Source organism: Littorina saxatilis, linkage group LG12, assembly GCF_037325665.1.
Source record: "Littorina saxatilis isolate snail1 linkage group LG12, US_GU_Lsax_2.0, whole genome shotgun sequence".
In the NCBI taxonomy this organism is placed as follows: domain Eukaryota; kingdom Metazoa; phylum Mollusca; class Gastropoda; order Littorinimorpha; family Littorinidae; genus Littorina; species Littorina saxatilis.
Window position 1 is genome coordinate 1,207,495 of NC_090256.1, and position 20,000 is coordinate 1,227,494.

General features: G+C 42.3%; 1 protein-coding gene across 1 annotated transcript in view; it reads right to left on the minus strand.

Annotated features, from left to right (window-relative positions):
* Positions 1 to 20,000, minus strand: part of LOC138981023 (reversion-inducing cysteine-rich protein with Kazal motifs-like) — a 138,853-nt gene that overhangs the window by 19,191 nt on the left and 99,662 nt on the right. The window contains exons 10-16 of the mRNA XM_070353819.1: positions 15,292 to 15,397; positions 8,310 to 8,486; positions 6,705 to 6,801; positions 5,734 to 5,870; positions 4,775 to 4,915; positions 1,950 to 2,147; positions 1,341 to 1,451 (exon numbers count right to left, since the gene is read on the minus strand). Of these exons, the coding sequence (XP_070209920.1) occupies positions 1,341 to 1,451; positions 1,950 to 2,147; positions 4,775 to 4,915; positions 5,734 to 5,870; positions 6,705 to 6,801; positions 8,310 to 8,486; positions 15,292 to 15,397 (967 nt within the window). The remainder of the gene's footprint in view (positions 1 to 1,340; positions 1,452 to 1,949; positions 2,148 to 4,774; positions 4,916 to 5,733; positions 5,871 to 6,704; positions 6,802 to 8,309; positions 8,487 to 15,291; positions 15,398 to 20,000) is intronic.

Sequence of the window (20,000 nt, forward strand, 5' to 3'; positions counted from 1 at the left end):
AGGTTGATGATTACCTGACAGGTGGGCTGAGAGGAAGAAAGGTTGATGATTACCTGAGAGGTGGGCTGAGAGGAAGAAAGGTTGAAGGTTACCTGAGAGGTGGGCTGAGAGGAAGAAAGGTTGAAGGTTACCTGACAGGTGGGCTGAGAGGAAGAAAGGTTGATGGTTACCTGAGAGGTGGGCTGAGAGGAAGAAAGGTTGATGGTTACCTGAGAGGTGGGCTGAGAGGAAGAAAGGTTGATGGTTACCTGACAGGTGGGCTGAGAGGAAGAAAGGTTGATGATTACCTGAGAGGTGGGCTGAGAGGAAGAAAGGTTGAAGGTTACCTGAGAGGTGGGCTGAGAGGAAGAAAGGTTGAAGGTTACCTGACAGGTGGGCTGAGAGGAAGAAAGGTTGATGATTACCTGAGAGGTGGGCTGGGAGGAAGAAAGGTTGATGATTACCTGAGAGGTGGGCTGGGAGGAAGAAAGGTTGATGGTTACCTGAAAGGTGGGCTGGGAGGAAGAAAGGTTGATGATTACCTGAGAGGTGGGCTGAGAGGAAGAAAGGTTGAAGGTTACCTGAGAGGTGGGCTGAGAGGAAGAAAGGTTGAAGGTTACCTGACAGGTGGGCTGAGAGGAAGAAAGGTTGATGATTACCTGAGAGGTGGGCTGGGAGGAAGAAAGGTTGATGATTACCTGAGAGGTGGGCTGAGAGGAAGAAAGGTTGATGGTTACCTGACAGGTGGGCTGGGAGGAAGAAAGGTTGATGGTTACCTGAGAGGTGGGCTGAGAGGAAGAAAGCTTGATGGTTACCTGACAGGTGGGCTGGGAGGAAGAAAGGTTGATGATTACCTGAGAGGTGGGCTGAGAGGAAGAAAGGTTGATGATTACCTGAGAGGTGGGCTGAGAGGAAGAAAGGTTGATGGTTACCTGAGAGGTGGGCTGAGAGGAAGAAAGGTTGATGGTTACCTGAGAGGTGGGCTGGGAGGAAGAAAGGTTGATGGTTACCTGAGAGGTGGGCTGGGAGGAAGAAAGGTTGATGGTTACCTGAGAGGTGGGCTGAGAGGAAGAAAGGTTGATGGTTACCTGACAGGTGGGCTGGGAGGAAGAAAGGTTGATGGTTACCTGAGAGGTGGGCTGGGAGGAAGAAAGGTTGATGGTTACCTGACAGGTGGGCTGGGAGGAAGAAAGGTTGATGGTTACCTGAGAGGTGGGCTGGGAGGAAGAAAGGTTGATGGTTACCTGAGAGGTGGGCTGGGAGGAAGAAAGGTTGATGGTTACCTGAGAGGTGGGCTGGGAGGAAGAAAGGTTGATGATTACCTGAGAGGTGGGCTGAGAGGAAGAAAGGTTGATGATTACCTGAAAGGTGGGCTGGGAGGTTGTTGGCCGGACAGGTTTGCTGTGAACAGACCAGCGTGCCGTCATGACAGATGCACTGACTCTTGTCCAACAAGAAGTGGGATCCATGATCTGAAACCATACAGAACATCCTTTTTAACCTCTTTGTTTTTATTTGATGTTTTTTTGTATTCATAATTAATATGTAAAGCGCGGGGAGAGCATAGATTACTGTGGTTCGCGCTAAAAAAGCTGTCATTATTATTATTATTGTTTCTTTAATATTTCTTTCACTACTGAAAGCCCTCCTTAATTGAGACTGAAGTTGATTTTGCAAAATCTTTTTACCAAAAATTCACTGCCAAAGCTTCGTGCAGTAGGCTTCGTGCAGTAGGCTTCATGCAGTAGGCATCAGAAAATCAACTTCGCCCAATTAATAACTGACTTACCGAATGACACAGAACCTCGACACGGACAGTTATGGAAAGGTGAATTATACGGGACAGAACCTCATCAGGGTTTCTCTTGGGTGGTCATAATGGGCAGGGGGGTGTTATCAAGAGGAAGTCGCCTGGGCTGCGGTTCGACTGTACACAAATCTGCTAGAAATGAACAAAATAATTCCCTTACCTTGCTCGTTACCTGTGCCCAGCATGCAGGATCGTTTGTGCAGACAGGTGAGAGGCCTGCAGTGCTCCAGCTCCCCCTTGCTGTCACAGCGACAGCCCAGGAAACAGTCCGTGTCCGCAGAGCTGCTGTCGGGGTTGGGGATTCGAACATACGTCCCTGTGGCCACCAGCATGGACGACACTTGGCCTAGCGAACACGCTGTGTGCAGCACAGTCAATAAGTGAATAAATAAAGAAAGAAAGAAACCAAAATTAATAAACAAAGAATTAAATAGATTATTCCAAGGTAGAAAACCAGAAAATCTAATTAATTCAATAAAAATCACAAAGTTTAGGATGCAAATTGGCAGTTGTGAGAAGAATGGATCTGGGAGTTACAAAAGCAGTTGTGAGAAGAATGGATCTGAGAGTTACAAAAGCAGTTGTGAGAAGAATGGATCTGAGAGTTACAAAAGCAGTTGTGAGAAGAATGGATCTGAGAGTTACAAAAGCAGTTGTGAGAAGAATGGATCTGAGAGTTACAAAAGCAGTTGTGAGAAGAATGGATCTGAGAGTTACAAAAGCAGTTGTGAGAAGAATGGATCTGAGAGTTACAAAAGCAGTTTTAAGATGGTAAGACACACACGATCAATTTTCTCACAAGGCAATTTTAAGACGGAAATTTAGATTCTGAAGAAATGTTCTTTTGTACCGAAAAGATATGCGGGGTAAAAAAAATTCTGTACACAAAAATGTCAACCAGATATGTTCAAAGGGACAGAGAGATGGCAAAAGAAGTCAGGAAAGAGGAAGAAAGGGACAGAAGAGATGAGCACAGTAAGAAAATATCAGGGAAAAAGAGACAAGAATGAAGAGCATAAGTATTCCTCCGAAAACGGCGTATGGCTGCCTAAATGGCGGGGTAAAAAACGGTCATACACGTAAAATTCCACTCGTGCAAAAACACGAGTGTCCGTAGGAGTTTCAGCCCACGAACGCAGAAGAAGAAGAGCATAAGTACATGTACTGCAAATAAGGAGAGAAAGAAAGCAAAAAAGCAAGCAAGAAAAAAAGAGAAAAAAAAGGTAAGAAAGAAAGAAAGAGTGAAACAAGAAAGAAAGAAACAAAGAGTGAAACAAGAAAGAGTGAAACAAGAAAGAGTGAAACAAGAAAGAGTGAAACAAGAAAGAGTGAAACAAGAAAGAGTGAAACAAGAAAGAGTGAAACAAGAAAGAGTGAAACAAGAAAGAGTGAAACAAGAAAGAGTGAAACAAGAAAGAGTGAAACAAGAAAGAGTGAAACAAGAAAGAGTGAAACAAGAAAGAGTGAAACAAGAAAGAGTGAAACAAGAAAGAAAGAGTGAAACAAGAAAGAGTGAAACAAGAAAGAGTGAAACAAGAAAGAGTGAAACAAGAAAGAGTGAAACAAGAAAGAGTGAAACAAGAAAGAAAGAGTGAAACAAGAAAGAGTGAAACAAGAAAGAAAGAGTGAAACAAGAAAGAGTGAAACAAGAAAGAGGTAAACAAGAAAGAAAGAGTGAAACAAGAAAAAGTGAAACAAGAAAGAGTGAAACAAGAAAGAGTGAAACAAGAAAGAGTGAAACAAGAAAGAAAGAGTGAAACAAGAAAGAGGTAAACAAGAAAGAAAGAGTGAAACAAGAAAGAGTGAAACAAGAAAGAGTGAAACAAGAAAGAGTGAAACAAGAAAGAGTGAAACAAGAAAGAGTGAAACAAGAAAGAGTGAAACAAGAAAGAAAGAGTGAAACAAGAAAGAGTGAAACAAGAAAGAGTGAAACAAGAAAGAGTGAAACAAGAAAGAAAGAGTGAAACAAGAAAGAGTGAAACAAGAAAGAGTGAAACAAGAAAGAGTGAAACAAGAAAGAAAGAGTGAAACAAGAAAGAGTGAAACAAGAAAGAGTGAAACAAGAAAGAGTGAAACAAGAAAGAAAGAGTGAAACAAGAAAGAGTGAAACAAGAAAGAGTGAAACAAGAAAGAGTGAAACAAGAAAGAAAGAGTGAAACAAGAAAGAGTGAAACAAGAAAGAGTGAAACAAGAAAGAGTGAAACAAGAAAGAAAGAGTGAAACAAGAAAGAGTGAAACAAGAAAGAGTGAAACAAGAAAGAAAGAGTGAAACAAGAAAGAGTGAAACAAGAAAGAAAGAGTGAAACAAGAAAGAGTGAAACAAGAAAGAGTAAAACAAGAAAGAGTGAAACAAGAAAGAGTGAAACAAGAAAGAGTGAAACAAGAAAGAAAGAGTGAAACAAGAAAGAAAGAGTGAAACAAGAAAGAGTGAAACAAGAAAGAGTGAAACAAGAAAGAAAGAGTGAAACAAGAAAGAGTGAAACAAGAAAGAGTGAAACAAGAAAGAGTGAAACAAGAAAGAAAGAGTGAAACAAGAAAGAGTGAAACAAGAAAGAGTGAAACAAGAAAGAGTGAAACAAGAAAGAGTGAAACAAGAAAGAGTGAAACAAGAAAGAAAGAGTGAAACAAGAAAGAGTGAAACAAGAAAGAAAGAGTGAAACAAGAAAGAGTGAAACAAAAAAGAGTGAAACAAGAAAGAGTGAAACAAGAAAGAGTGAAACAAGAAAGAGTGAAACAAGAAAGAAAGAGTGAAACAAGAAAGAGTGAAACAAGAAAGAAAGAGTGAAACAAGAAAGAGTGAAACAAGAAAGAGTGAAACAAGAAAGAGTGAAACAAGAAAGAGTAAAACAAGAAAGAAAGAGTGAAACAAGAAAGAGTGAAACAAGAAAGAGTGAAACAAGAAAGAGTGAAACAAAAAAGAGTGAAACAAGAAAGAGTGAAACAAGAAAGAAAGAAAGAGTGAAACAAGAAAGAACCTGTTCTTACCAGATTTACAGATGAACTGTGCGCAGCTGTCGGGATGCTTGCACTTGCGACGTCGTATCTCACACACCTCGTCCTTACGACAGGGGTGGGGGTTACAGGGGTGGGTCACCTCCTCCTCCTGCTGGCTGTACGGGCTGACCCCTGGTGGTAAAAAATGTCATTTTTATATTAATTTTTATTTTTTTATTTGAAAAAATTTACTTTAATATCACTAACTTCAGAAACTACAATGGCGGTGCATAATACACCTACACAATTGACAAAAAAACAAGAACAGAAAAACACAAAGGTTAGTTACGATGGTTAGTTACGATGGTTAGTTACGGGCACATTTGTGACCCTCCACCACGAAATGAGTCGCATGTCATCTCGCGCGGTTTTGCGCTAGGCTTAATATAAGTCCGGGGAGTGTCTGGTAACAGTGTGAGGGTCACCTTAGTCACAGGCTTATAACTCAAACAGTTTTCGCTCTTTTCTAAAACGGGTTTCACCACTGGATAGAGCATAAAAAACTCTTTAGGAAAATGTAAAAATATGAAAATCATGCAAATGTGACATGCGACTCATTCCGTGGTGAAGGGTCACATTTAATCTTAGACAAAATAAAGCATTCATTAATACAGGGACCCAGCAGGCTTTGAAGTGAATCAGATATAGAAATTATAATGAGATAATGAACAGAAAATGAACTCAGCCCAGTCAGGAGTTGTTTCTTCAATCTCAAGCTTTCTACATTCTATTTCTTTCAAAGAAAAACAACACAATAAAAAATAAAAAAAATAAAAAATATTGTTGAGATATAAAAAAATCAAGATACATCGTATCTTAATTTTTTGTATGTCTCAACAATATTTTTAATTTTTATTTTTTTTATTGTTGTTTTTAACACAATAAAAATGACAATACAGTCACACTATTCTTGAGACAAACTGTGACACAAAAAGAAAGTAAAGTCTTACTGAGGTGGTGTGCCAGAGGAATGCAGGCGCCAGGGGTGTTGGCAGACGGTAGGGTGTTGCACAGCTGTGGTACCGACTGCTCATTGCTCAAACGCTTGTGATCCACGCACTTGTTGAGAATGTCGATACAGTCCTCTCTGAAAACAACAGGTTATGAAACCATTATGTTTATTCTGTGACACATATTATTTATAGATGAATTCCAAAATAACTCTGTTGGGCTGTGAAAGAGTGAATACCCTTGATTTTTACCCGGACAAACATTGGAGCGGCCAATCACTAGCAAGGGGTGTGTCGGACAATCATTAGAGCGGCCAATCACTAGCAAGGGGTGTGTCGGACAATCATTGGAGCGGCCAATCACTAGCAAGGGGTGTGTCGGACAATCATTGGAGCGGCCAATCACAAGCAAGGGGTGTGTCGGACAATCATTGGAGCGGCCAATCACTAGCAAGGGGTGTGTCGGACAAACATTGGAGCGGCCAATCACTTGCAAGGGGTGTGTCGGACAATCATTGGAGCGGCCAATCACTAGCAAGGGGTGTGTCGGACAAACATTGGAGGGCCAATCACCAGCAAGGGGTGTGTCGGAAACACGTGGACAGGAGCACAAGTAATTTCATTCATCAGAGGTAAAGCAAGGGTGTTCACTCTGTCACAACCCCCAGGATACAAACACAACAGAGTTCTTTCCGAAAATCGTATATTGGCTTTTACTAAACTTTGAAAAGATAGCCTGAAATGTGTGTATGTGTGGGTGAGCGTGAGTGAATGTGTGTGTGTGTGTCTATGCATGTGTTCGTGTATGTGTGTTTGAATGTGTGAGTATGTTTTTGTCCATGGGCTAGTTTTGTTGCATAAGCTGATGGTGTGTTAAGTAACAAAACCCGTGCTTGAAATAAAGTGGCAGTATTCTTTTTATAAAGCACGGCTGAGTTTATAACAAACACAACCGAGCGATATTAACTTACTTGCACAACGACAGAAGGAAGGGTTGCTTCAGACAAGGTTTGACCTGTAGAGCACATGCAATGGCTTTCCACTTCTCTGGTTCACAAGTACGCACATCTGCAAGTCAAATCATCTGCATGAAAATACAATGTTAGCAGCAAAACAAAACCTTATCACCAACATACAATTTGAATAAAGAACTGAAGTGACGCGCATGACAGTACAAAGACCTGAAGTGACCTGCATGACGGTACAAAGACCTGAAGTGACCTGCATGACAGTACAAAGACCTGAAGTGACCTGCATGACAGTACAAAGACCTGAAGTGACCTGCATGACAGTACAAAGACCTGAAGTGACCTGCATGACAGTACAAAGACCTGAAGTGACCTGCACTGACACTGAACAAAGAGCTGAAGTGACCTGCATGACAGTACAAAGACCTGAAGTGACCTGCATGACAGTACAAAGACCTGAAGTGACCTGCATGACAGTACAAAGACCTGAAGTGACCTGCATGACACTGAACAAAGAGCTGAAGTGACCTGCATGACAGTACAAAGACCTGAAGTGACCTGCATGACAGTACAAAGACCTGAAGTGACCTGCATGACAGTACAAAGACCTGAAGTGACCTGCATGACAGTACAAAGACCTGAAGTGGCCTGCATGACACTGAACAAAGAGCTGAAGTGACCTGCATGACAGTACAAAGAGCTGAAGTGACCTGCATGACAGTACAAAGACCTGAAGTGACCTGCATGACAGTACAAAGACCTGAAGTGACCTGCATGACACTGAACAAAGAGCTGAAGTGACCTGCATGACACTGAACAAAGAGCTGAAGTGACCTGCATGACAGTACAAAGACACCTGTAGTAAGAGGTTAACCTTTGGGGCCAGCCAACGAGAGCAGTGGCGTGGTGGTAAGAAGTCGGCCTCCTAATCGGGAGGTCGTGAGTTCAAATCCCGGTCGCTGCCGCCTGGTGGGTTAAGAGTGGAGATTTTTTCGATCTCCCAGGTCAACTCAAGTTATGTGCAGACCTGCTAGTGACCAGACCTGCTAGTGACTTAACCCCCTTCGTGTGTACATGCAAGCACAAGACCAAGTGCGCACGGAAAAGATCCTGTAATCCATGTCAGAGTTCGGTGGGTTATAGAAACACAAAAATACCCAGCATGCCTCCCCCAAAATCGGCGCATGCTGCCTGAAAGGCGGGGTAACAACGGTCATACACGTAAACATCCACTTGTGCTAAAAACATGAGTGAACATGGGAGTCTCAGCCCATGAACGAAGAAGAAGAAGAAGAGCAGGGGCCAGCCAAATAGAGATGCATACAGCTGTATAAAGAGTTGTCAGTGCAGTCGCCCTATGACACTGGCTGGTGATGGGATCAGTGATTGAGAGTTCATTGCAGCTACAACTCTTCTTCCAGTTTAAGCCCCCCCCCCCCCCCACTTTTAAGATGTGATTTGCTCAGATTTGTGATTGTCTTAAAAAGGGAGTTTCGCAGTATACCTCCAGAACAATACAGCTCATCAACTCAGACCAAAGCTTGCAGTTTCCAGACCAAAGCTTACAATTTCAATTTAACAAAGCTTTAAACACAAGAACAATCTTACCTTTGACCGGTATTTTCATTTGAGGTAGATGTATGAGGCCGTTTTGCCAGAGCTCGAAAGCTTTCTTTGCAGCCCTGTCGGCTTCACGGGAACAACTGCGAAACAGCTCGGTGGGTCTGTGGTTGAAGTTGGTGCAAAACGACAGACCTTTGCACCCCAGCTGGCACGGCTCATCAACTAAACATCAAGGACATCAAATTTAACCCTTACAGCTAGCTCTGACGTAACAATGAAACAAACAAATTAAGCAAAAGCATATCTACCCCCTGACATCATTTGATTTACTTGTCAAATGAAAGAATAGCTATTTCGCTTTCACCTGAATATTAACACAAAAATGTATATATTCAGTCATTACGTTGCTGAATGTAAAAAGGGAAGTCAATAGAGGATCTTGGGAAATAACTCTGTCAGGGTTGTATGGGTTATGACAGAGTGGATTCTCTGGCTTTCATTGAGTCAGACTTTCCCACGTGACATTATAGGCAGCCACTAGCGAGGGGTGTGTAAAACGTGAACAAGTGCATGTGTGATATTCACTGACTCATACATAATCCATAACACAAACCCAACAAAGTTATTTTCTTGAGTTTTCTTCTATTGGCTTGCTCATGGCTCAAAAGATACAAGCTGTTATAGACAAAACCTTCAGACTGTCCTTAACTGAGCCTGAAGTCGACTTCACAAAGTCTTTGTACCAAAACTCAGTGCTATAGCTTCGTGCAGCAAGCTTTTCCAAGGGTACTTCGCGAAGTTGCTTTCGCCCAATTAACGACAGACTTTCGCCCAATTAACGACAGACTTTCGCCCAATTAACGACAGACTTTCGCCCAATTAACGACAGACTTAACGACAGACTTTCGCCCAATTAACGACAGACTTTCGCCCAATTAACGACAGACTTTGGCCCAATTAACGACAGACTTTCGCCCAATTAACGACAGACTTTCGCCCAATTAACGACAGACTTTCGCCCAATTAACGACAGACTTTCGCCCAATTAACGACAGACTTTGGCCCAATTAACGACAGACTTTGGCCCAATTAACGACAGACTTTGGCCCAATTAACGACAGACTTTGGCCCAATTAACGACAGACTTTGGCCCAATTAACGACAGACTTTCGCCCAATTAACGACAGACTTTCGCCCAATTAACGACAGACTTTAAAGAAAGAAGTTAAAGAAAGTAGTAAGAAAGTCAGCTAGAAATCTAGAAGTAAAACAAATGGGGCTGAAAAGAACCTTTATCATTAAACCCACACTGATAGTGACATGATAGTCAATCGTCTCACCATTAAACCCACACTGATAGTGACATGATAGTCAATCGTCTCACCATTAAACCCACACTGATAGTGACATGATAGTCAATCGTCTCACCATTAAACCCACACTGATAGTGACATGATAGTCAATCGTCTCACCATTAAACCCACACTGATAGTGACATGATAGTCAATCGTCTCACCATTAAACCCACACTGATAGTGACATGATAGTCAATCGTCTCACCATTAAACCCACACTGATAGTGACATGATAGTCAATCGTCTCACCATTAAACCCACACTGATAGTGACATGATAGTCAATCGTCTCACCATTAAACCCACACTGATAGTGACATGATAGTCAATCGTCTCACCATTAAACCCACACTGATAGTGACATGATAGTCAATCGTCTCACCATTAAACCCACACTGATAGTGACATGATAGTCAATCGTCTCACCATTAAACCCACACTGATAGTGACATGATAGTCAATCGTCTCACCATTAAACCCACACTGATAGTGACATGATAGTCAATCGTCTCACCATTAAACCCACACTGATAGTGACATGATAGTCAATCGTCTCACCATTAAACCCACACTGATAGTGACATGATAGTCAATCGTCTCACCATTAAACCCACACTGATAGTGACATGATAGTCAATCGTCTCACCATTAAACCCACACTGATAGTGACATGATAGTCAATCGTCTCACCATTAAACCCACACTGATAGTGACATGATAGTCAATCGTCTCACCATTAAACCCACACTGATAGTGACATGATAGTCAATCGTCTCACCATTAAACCCACACTGATAGTGACATGATAGTCAATCGTCTCACCATTAAACCCACACTGATAGTGACATGATAGTCAATCGTCTCACCATTAAACCCACACTGATAGTGACATGATAGTCAATCGTCTCACCATTAAACCCACACTGATAGTGACATGATAGTCAATCGTCTCACCATTAAACCCACACTGATAGTGACATGATAGTCAATCGTCTCACCATTAAACCCACACTGATAGTGACATGATAGTCAATCGTCTCACCATTAAACCCACACTGATAGTGACATGATAGTCAATCGTCTCACCATTAAACCCACACTGATAGTGACATGATAGTCAATCGTCTCACCATTAAACCCACACTGATAGTGACATGATAGTCAATCGTCTCACCATTAAACCCACACTGATAGTGACATGATAGTCAATCGTCTCACCATTAAACCCACACTGATAGTGACATGATAGTCAATCGTCTCACCATTAAACCCACACTGATAGTGACATGATAGTCAATCGTCTCACCATTAAACCCACACTGATAGTGACATGATAGTCAATCGTCTCACCATTAAACCCACACTGATAGTGACATGATAGTCAATCGTCTCACCATTAAACCCACACTGATAGTGACATGATAGTCAATCGTCTCACCATTAAACCCACACTGATAGTGACATGATAGTCAATCGTCTCACCATTAAACCCACACTGATAGTGACATGATAGTCAATCGTCTCACCATTAAACCCACACTGATAGTGACATGATAGTCAATCGTCTCACCATTAAACCCACACTGATAGTGACATGATAGTCAATCGTCTCACCATTAAACCCACACTGATAGTGACATGATAGTCAATCGTCTCACCATTAAACCCACACTGATAGTGACATGATAGTCAATCGTCTCACCATTAAACCCACACTGATAGTGACATGATAGTCAATCGTCTCACCATTAAACCCACACTGATAGTGACATGATAGTCAATCGTCTCACCATTAAACCCACACTGATAGTGACATGATAGTCAATCGTCTCACCATTAAACCCACACTGATAGTGACATGATAGTCAATCGTCTCACCATTAAACCCACACTGATAGTGACATGATAGTCAATCGTCTCACCATTAAACCCACACTGATAGTGACATGATAGTCAATCGTCTCACCATTAAACCCACACTGATAGTGACATGATAGTCAATCGTCTCACCATTAAACCCACACTGATAGTGACATGATAGTCAATCGTCTCACCATTAAACCCACACTGATAGTGACATGATAGTCAATCGTCTCACCATTAAACCCACACTGATAGTGACATGATAGTCAATCGTCTCACCATTAAACCCACACTGATAGTGACATGATAGTCAATCGTCTCACCATTAAACCCACACTGATAGTGACATGATAGTCAATCGTCTCACCATTAAACCCACACTGATAGTGACATGATAGTCAATCGTCTCACCATTAAACCCACACTGATAGTGACATGATAGTCAATCGTCTCACCATTAAACCCACACTGATAGTGACATGATAGTCAATCGTCTCACCATTAAACCCACACTGATAGTGACATGATAGTCAATCGTCTCACCATTAAACCCACACTGATAGTGACATGATAGTCAATCGTCTCACCATTAAACCCACACTGATAGTGACATGATAGTCAATCGTCTCACCATTAAACCCACACTGATAGTGACATGATAGTCAATCGTCTCACCATTAAACCCACACTGATAGTGACATGATAGTCAATCGTCTCACCATTAAACCCACACTGATAGTGACATGATAGTCAATCGTCTCACCATTAAACCCACACTGATAGTGACATGATAGTCAATCGTCTCACCATTAAACCCACACTGATAGTGACATGATAGTCAATCGTCTCACCATTAAACCCACACTGATAGTGACATGATAGTCAATCGTCTCACCATTAAACCCACACTGATAGTGACATGATAGTCAATCGTCTCACCATTAAACCCACACTGATAGTGACATGATAGTCAATCGTCTCACCATTAAACCCACACTGATAGTGACATGATAGTCAATCGTCTCACCATTAAACCCACACTGATAGTGACATGATAGTCAATCGTCTCACCATTAAACCCACACTGATAGTGACATGATAGTCAATCGTCTCACCATTAAACCCACACTGATAGTGACATGATAGTCAATCGTCTCACCATTAAACCCACACTGATAGTGACATGATAGTCAATCGTCTCACCATTAAACCCACACTGATAGTGACATGATAGTCAATCGTCTCACCATTAAACCCACACTGATAGTGACATGATAGTCAATCGTCTCACCATTAAACCCACACTGATAGTGACATGATAGTCAATCGTCTCACCATTAAACCCACACTGATAGTGACATGATAGTCAATCGTCTCACCATTAAACCCACACTGATAGTGACATGATAGTCAATCGTCTCACCATTAAACCCACACTGATAGTGACATGATAGTCAATCGTCTCACCATTAAACCCACACTGATAGTGACATGATAGTCAATCGTCTCACCATTAAACCCACACTGATAGTGACATGATAGTCAATCGTCTCACCATTAAACCCACACTGATAGTGACATGATAGTCAATCGTCTCACCATTAAACCCACACTGATAGTGACATGATAGTCAATCGTCTCACCATTAAACCCACACTGATAGTGACATGATAGTCAATCGTCTCACCATTAAACCCACACTGATAGTGACATGATAGTCAATCGTCTCACCATTAAACCCACACTGATAGTGACATGATAGTCAATCGTCTCACCATTAAACCCACACTGATAGTGACATGATAGTCAATCGTCTCACCATTAAACCCACACTGATAGTGACATGATAGTCAATCGTCTCACCATTAAACCCACACTGATAGTGACATGATAGTCAATCGTCTCACCATTAAACCCACACTGATAGTGACATGATAGTCAATCGTCTCACCATTAAACCCACACTGATAGTGACATGATAGTCAATCGTCTCACCATTAAACCCACACTGATAGTGACATGATAGTCAATCGTCTCACCATTAAACCCACACTGATAGTGACATGATAGTCAATCGTCTCACCATTAAACCCACACTGATAGTGACATGATAGTCAATCGTCTCACCATTAAACCCACACTGATAGTGACATGATAGTCAATCGTCTCACCATTAAACCCACACTGATAGTGACATGATAGTCAATCGTCTCACCATTAAACCCACACTGATAGTGACATGATAGTCAATCGTCTCACCATTAAACCCACACTGATAGTGACATGATAGTCAATCGTCTCACCATTAAACCCACACTGATAGTGACATGATAGTCAATCGTCTCACCATTAAACCCACACTGATAGTGACATGATAGTCAATCGTCTCACCATTAAACCCACACTGATAGTGACATGATAGTCAATCGTCTCACCATTAAACCCACACTGATAGTGACATGATAGTCAATCGTCTCACCATTAAACCCACACTGATAGTGACATGATAGTCAATCGTCTCACCATTAAACCCACACTGATAGTGACATGATAGTCAATCGTCTCACCATTAAACCCACACTGATAGTGACATGATAGTCAATCGTCTCACCATTAAACCCACACTGATAGTGACATGATAGTCAATCGTCTCACCATTAAACCCACACTGATAGTGACATGATAGTCAATCGTCTCACCATTAAACCCACACTGATAGTGACATGATAGTCAATCGTCTCACCATTAAACCCACACTGATAGTGACATGATAGTCAATCGTCTCACCATTAAACCCACACTGATAGTGACATGATAGTCAATCGTCTCACCATTAAACCCACACTGATAGTGACATGATAGTCAATCGTCTCACCATTAAACCCACACTGATAGTGACATGATAGTCAATCGTCTCACCATTAAACCCACACTGATAGTGACATGATAGTCAATCGTCTCACCATTAAACCCACACTGATAGTGACATGATAGTCAATCGTCTCACCATTAAACCCACACTGATAGTGACATGATAGTCAATCGTCTCACCATTAAACCCACACTGATAGTGACATGATAGTCAATCGTCTCACCATTAAACCCACACTGATAGTGACATGATAGTCAATCGTCTCACCATTAAACCCACACTGATAGTGACATGATAGTCAATCGTCTCACCATTAAACCCACACTGATAGTGACATGATAGTCAATCGTCTCACCATTAAACCCACACTGATAGTGACATGATAGTCAATCGTCTCACCATTAAACCCACACTGATAGTGACATGATAGTCAATCGTCTCACCATCTTCTCGAAAGCTTTGAAAATGTTTCTTTCATCAAGACAAGATTCCCACATTACACTTACCATCGGTGATACACTTACCATCGGTGATACACTTACCATCGGTGATACACTTACCATCGGTGATACACTTACCATCGGTGATACACTTACCATCGGTGATACACTTACCATCGGTGATACACTTACCATCGGTGATACACTTACCATCGGTGATACACTTACCATCGGTGATACACTTACCATCGGTGATACACTTACCATCGGTGATACACTTACCATCGGTGATACACTTACCATCGGTGATACACTTACCATCGGTGATACACTTACCATCGGTGATACACTTACCATCGGTGATACACTTACCATCGGTGATACACTTACCATCGGTGATACACTTACCATCAGTGATACACTTACCATCGGTGATACACTTACCATCGGTGATACACTTACCATCGGTGATACACTTACCATCGGTGATACACTTACCATCGGTGATACACTTGTGCATGGTGGCTTCCACAGTGGACACTGGCTGGATGTAGGAGCAGCTCTTGTAGAACTCTGTGTGGTACGACCAGCCTGATTTGTACAACTGAAACCATAACAACTTTCCTTCATTCCTCTGTGCATGAGATGGCGCTACATTTCAATGGTCGTCTTTCCCCTGCCCCACTGCCAGCATCAGTAACAAGCATTCCTCTGTGCATGAGATGGCGCTACATTTCAATGGTCGTCTTTCCCCTCCCCCACTGCCAGCATCAGTAACAAGCATTCCTCTCTGCATGATATGGCGCTACATTTCAATGGTCGTCTTTCCCCTCCCCCACTGCCAGCATCAGTAACAAGCATTCCACAAAATCCAAGCAACCTCCTGGCAACAGACTATCTTCGGAAATAACCAGACCTGTTTACCAAATTTAAACAGTTGGTGTATTTTCCTCAGAGACTTAGTGTATTTTCAAAATATTGAGTGTATTTTCTTACCAGGTAGAGGTGCTTCTTAATCATGTGATCGACGTAAAACTGTTAGCAGTGAAATTCCAATACAACGTCCGTCGCACCGATGATAAAACTGTAAGCGTATGATACTGGAAGCTAGTCGTACTTTCTTATCAACCAGCGTATTTATCGTATTCTTGGAACCTTGGCGTACAAAATACGGCGAAATCGTATGAGTAAACAGGTCTGAATAACCATGATGTGTAGATTATTCTGTGTGCGCTTTGTATGATACCCTTTTCTTTAAAACACATGCACATCAGAGCCACGATTCGCTGCCGATTGCTTGCAGTGATCGCTAAAACATGTTAGTTTTTCTAAACTCACGTGACCTCAAGCCAAACCCACATGACCTCAAGCACATCAGAGCCACGATTCGCTGCCGATTGTTTGCAGTGATCGCTAAAGCACGTTAGTTTTTCTAAACTCACGTGACCTCAAGCCAAACCCACGTGACCTCAACCAAAACATGCTGTCAGTGAACACTGCAGGCCATCTATACTGTTCAAAAAAAGAAACGCATAGCTTGTAATATTTGGTTAATTTAGTTATATGGCTACAAGGATATCCACCAAACTGCAGAAAATGTTTATCTGGTCGTCGACCTTTCGTCCATTGCCACAAGTGAGCTCTGCACGTGACGCGTGCGTTATCAGTGGCTACAATGTCAAAATTGCTCATTTGGCATGACCACTCGTCATGCTTCAGTGTAATCTCGTGAAACTCGGGGAATATTGAGCTCTCACCATGTCTTCCAAAACCCATAAAAGCGGATTGTTCGCCACAAAGAAATCAGACGACACTTCAGCGACGAAAGATGGCCCGATTGAGCAGAGAAGACCGCCAAATTGCATTGGGTCGTTTACAAGCAGGCCAAAGTCAAAGTGCAATCGCCAGGCACTTCCACGTGTCCCAGAGCACCATCAGTAGACTGTGGGTCAGGTTTCAAGCCACTGGCTCCGTTGCTGACTTGCCACGAGCGGGAAGACCAAGGGCGACAACTGCTGCTCACGACCGCTTTGACATACGGCTCCGCCACCTCCGGAATCGTTTCCTGTCGGCCTCATCTTCTGTCCAGGCTCTCCCCGGGCCACACCGATTATCGGACCAGACCGTGCGGAACCGCCTGCATGAAGCTGGTTTGAGAGCTCGCAGACCTCACAGAGGAGCTGTCCTCACCCGCCGCCATCGCCAGAACCGAGTGCAGTGGGGCAACCAGCACCTTCGCTGGACCGTCCGGAATCACTGGAGACACGTGTGGTTCAGCGACGAGTCCTACTTCCTGCTCCAGCGACATGATGGTCGGAGGAGGGTCTACCGGAGAATAAACGAACGTTACGCGCCCAACTGTGTGGATGAGGCACCCGTTCATGGTGGTGGAGGCGTCATGGTGTGGGGGGCGATCAATACCGCTGGAAGGAGCACCCTGGTGCATGTCCAAGGGCGCATAACTGCCCAGCGATACGTGGAGGAAATTCTGCGCCCACACGCCCTTCCTCTTCTGGCTGACCAGGATGCCATATTCCAGCAGGACAACGCTCGCCCGCACACAGCACGACTCACCACCCAGTTCCTCGCCGACCACCATGTCCAGGTGCTTCCCTGGCCATCCATGTCGCAAGACATGAACCCGATAGAACACCTCTGGGATGAATTGGACAGACGTGTGCGCAGGCGAGAAGAAGCGCCGGCAAATCACCGCGATCTATTGCAGGCACTTCAGGAGGAGTGGGACACCATCCCACAGCAAGATATCCGGCATCTGATCCAGTCCATGCCCAGAAGGTGCCGGGCAGTTGTTGCTGCTCAAGGCAGTCACACCCCCTACTGACTTGACAGCCTCGGCACCCAATCGTATTGATTGACTGATTAATTTGAAGATGCAAATGAACTGTGTGTGCATTCAACTGTGTCCATACCAAATTTCAAACAAATAATCTAAATATTGGATTTTCTGTTAATTTTTTCGAAAAATAAAACAAATTTGGCAAGTAGCAACTATGCGTTTCTTTTTTTGAACAGTATATTATCGACGCAACTACAATCAGCAGCGAATTGTGGCTCCGATCTGCATATATTTGAGAAAGATAAGTTTTTATATTAAGCGCACACAGAATAACCTCATGCTACACATCAGAGTTAGTTGTTTGTCACGATCACAGGTAAAAGCCGCAGTGAGCATCTGAGCATCTGAGCATCTGAGCAGCACTTCTGTCTCGCATGCTGGGGCTCTAACTCAGCCACACCTCTTGAACATCTTGACAGAGTTATTTCAAGAAAACGTCTATTCCTGAAAAAAAGAAGTCTCTCCTGGCTGATAGAGAGACTCACTGAAACAACACCCGTACAGAATAAACACTCCTGATACATTTGTCACTGTTGCTAAGTTAAACCAAAAAAAGTCGCGTAAGGCGAAGTTACTACATTTAGTCAAGCTGTGGAACTCACAGACTGAAACTGAACGCACTGCATTTGTTCACAATGACCGTAGTCCACCGCTCGTGCAAAAGGCAGTGAAATTGACGAGCCTGTTTAGCGCGGTAGTGGTTGCGCTGTGCTGCATAGCACGCTTTTCTGTACCTCTCTTTGTTTTAACTTTCTGAGCGTGTTTTTAATCCAAACATATCATATCTATATGTTTTTGGAATCAGAAACCGACAAGGAATAAGATAAAATTGTCTCTAAATCGATTTCGGAAATTTTATTTTAATCATAATTTTTATATGTTTACTTTTCAGAGCTTGTTTTTAATCCGAATATAACATATTTATATGTTTTTGGAATCAGAAAATGATGAAGAATAAGATGAACGTAATTTTGGATCGTTTTATAAAAAAATAATTTTAATTACAATTTTCAGAATTTTAATGACCAAAATGAGGGTGTGACAGTGCCGCCTCAACTTTTACAAAAAGCAGGATATGACGTCATCAAAGACAATAATCCAAAAACTGAAAAAAAACGTCTGGGGATATCATACCCAGGAACTCTCATGTCAAATTTCATAAAGATCGGTCCAGTAGTTTACTCTGAATCGCTCTACACACACACACACACACATACATACACCACGACCCTCGTCTCGATTCGCCTTCTATGTTAAAACATTTAGTCAAAACTTGACTAAATGTAAAAAAAAGGCATGCCATATGCCCAAAAGATAGTTTATAGTCAGGCCGTTTCCAATCTAGCTCGTCTGAAAATTGTTTGTCTGTGAACATGGGGCAGTTTCCTGATGTTTTTGTCTCACCGACAAAATTCATTGAAAAACTGTTAGCAATATCTTCATGTGAACAACACATCAGAGCTTGAGCAGCGCTTTCTTCAAGAAAGGTAAACCTAGTCATCTTTGATAAACAAAACATGAACAAAATAAATGTAAAAAGAGCTGAGATGGCAGTTATGTAAAAAGAGCTGAGATGGCAGTTATGTAAAAAGAGCTGAGATGGCAGTTATGTAAAAAGAGCTGAGATGGCAGTTATGTAAAAAGAGCTGAGATGGCAGTTATGTAAAAAGAGCTGAGATGGCAGTTATGTAAAAAGAGCTGAGATGGCAGTTATGTAAAAAGAGCTGAGATGGCAGTTATGTAAAAAGAGCTGAGATGGCAGTTATGTAAAAAGAGATGAGATGGCAGTTATGTAAAAAGAGCTGAGATGGCAGTTATGTAAAAAGAGCTGAGATGGCAGTTATGTAAAAAGAGCTGAGATGGCAGTTATGTAAAAAGAGCTGAGATGGCAGTTATGTAAAAAGAGCTGAGATGGCAGTTATGTAAAAAGAGCTGAGATGGCAGTTATGTAAAAAGAGCTGAGATGGCAGTTATGTAAAAAGAGCTGAGATGGCAGTTATGTAAAAAGAGCTGAGATGGCAGTTTTTTGCCCCCTTTAAATGTCTGGCTCAGCAGTAGCAAATATATAGATAGTCTTCAACTAAAAAAAAAAATGACTCAGCAAGCATAATTAAAAAAAAAAAAACGGGTAGTGCAGCTGCAGCAAATATAACGGCTCATTGGACCGAAGGGTGAGCGAAATGCAAAATGAATTAATCAGGATAAAAAGCACTATAATACGACAGCTAGATGTTCGTTCAGGCCTTCTGCCCCAAATGTTTGTATTTTTTTTTTGGGGGGGGGGGGGGGGGGGTAAAAAAAGTAGGGGTTGGTTGGAGAATCAAATACCGCTTCTGTTATACAAGACGCA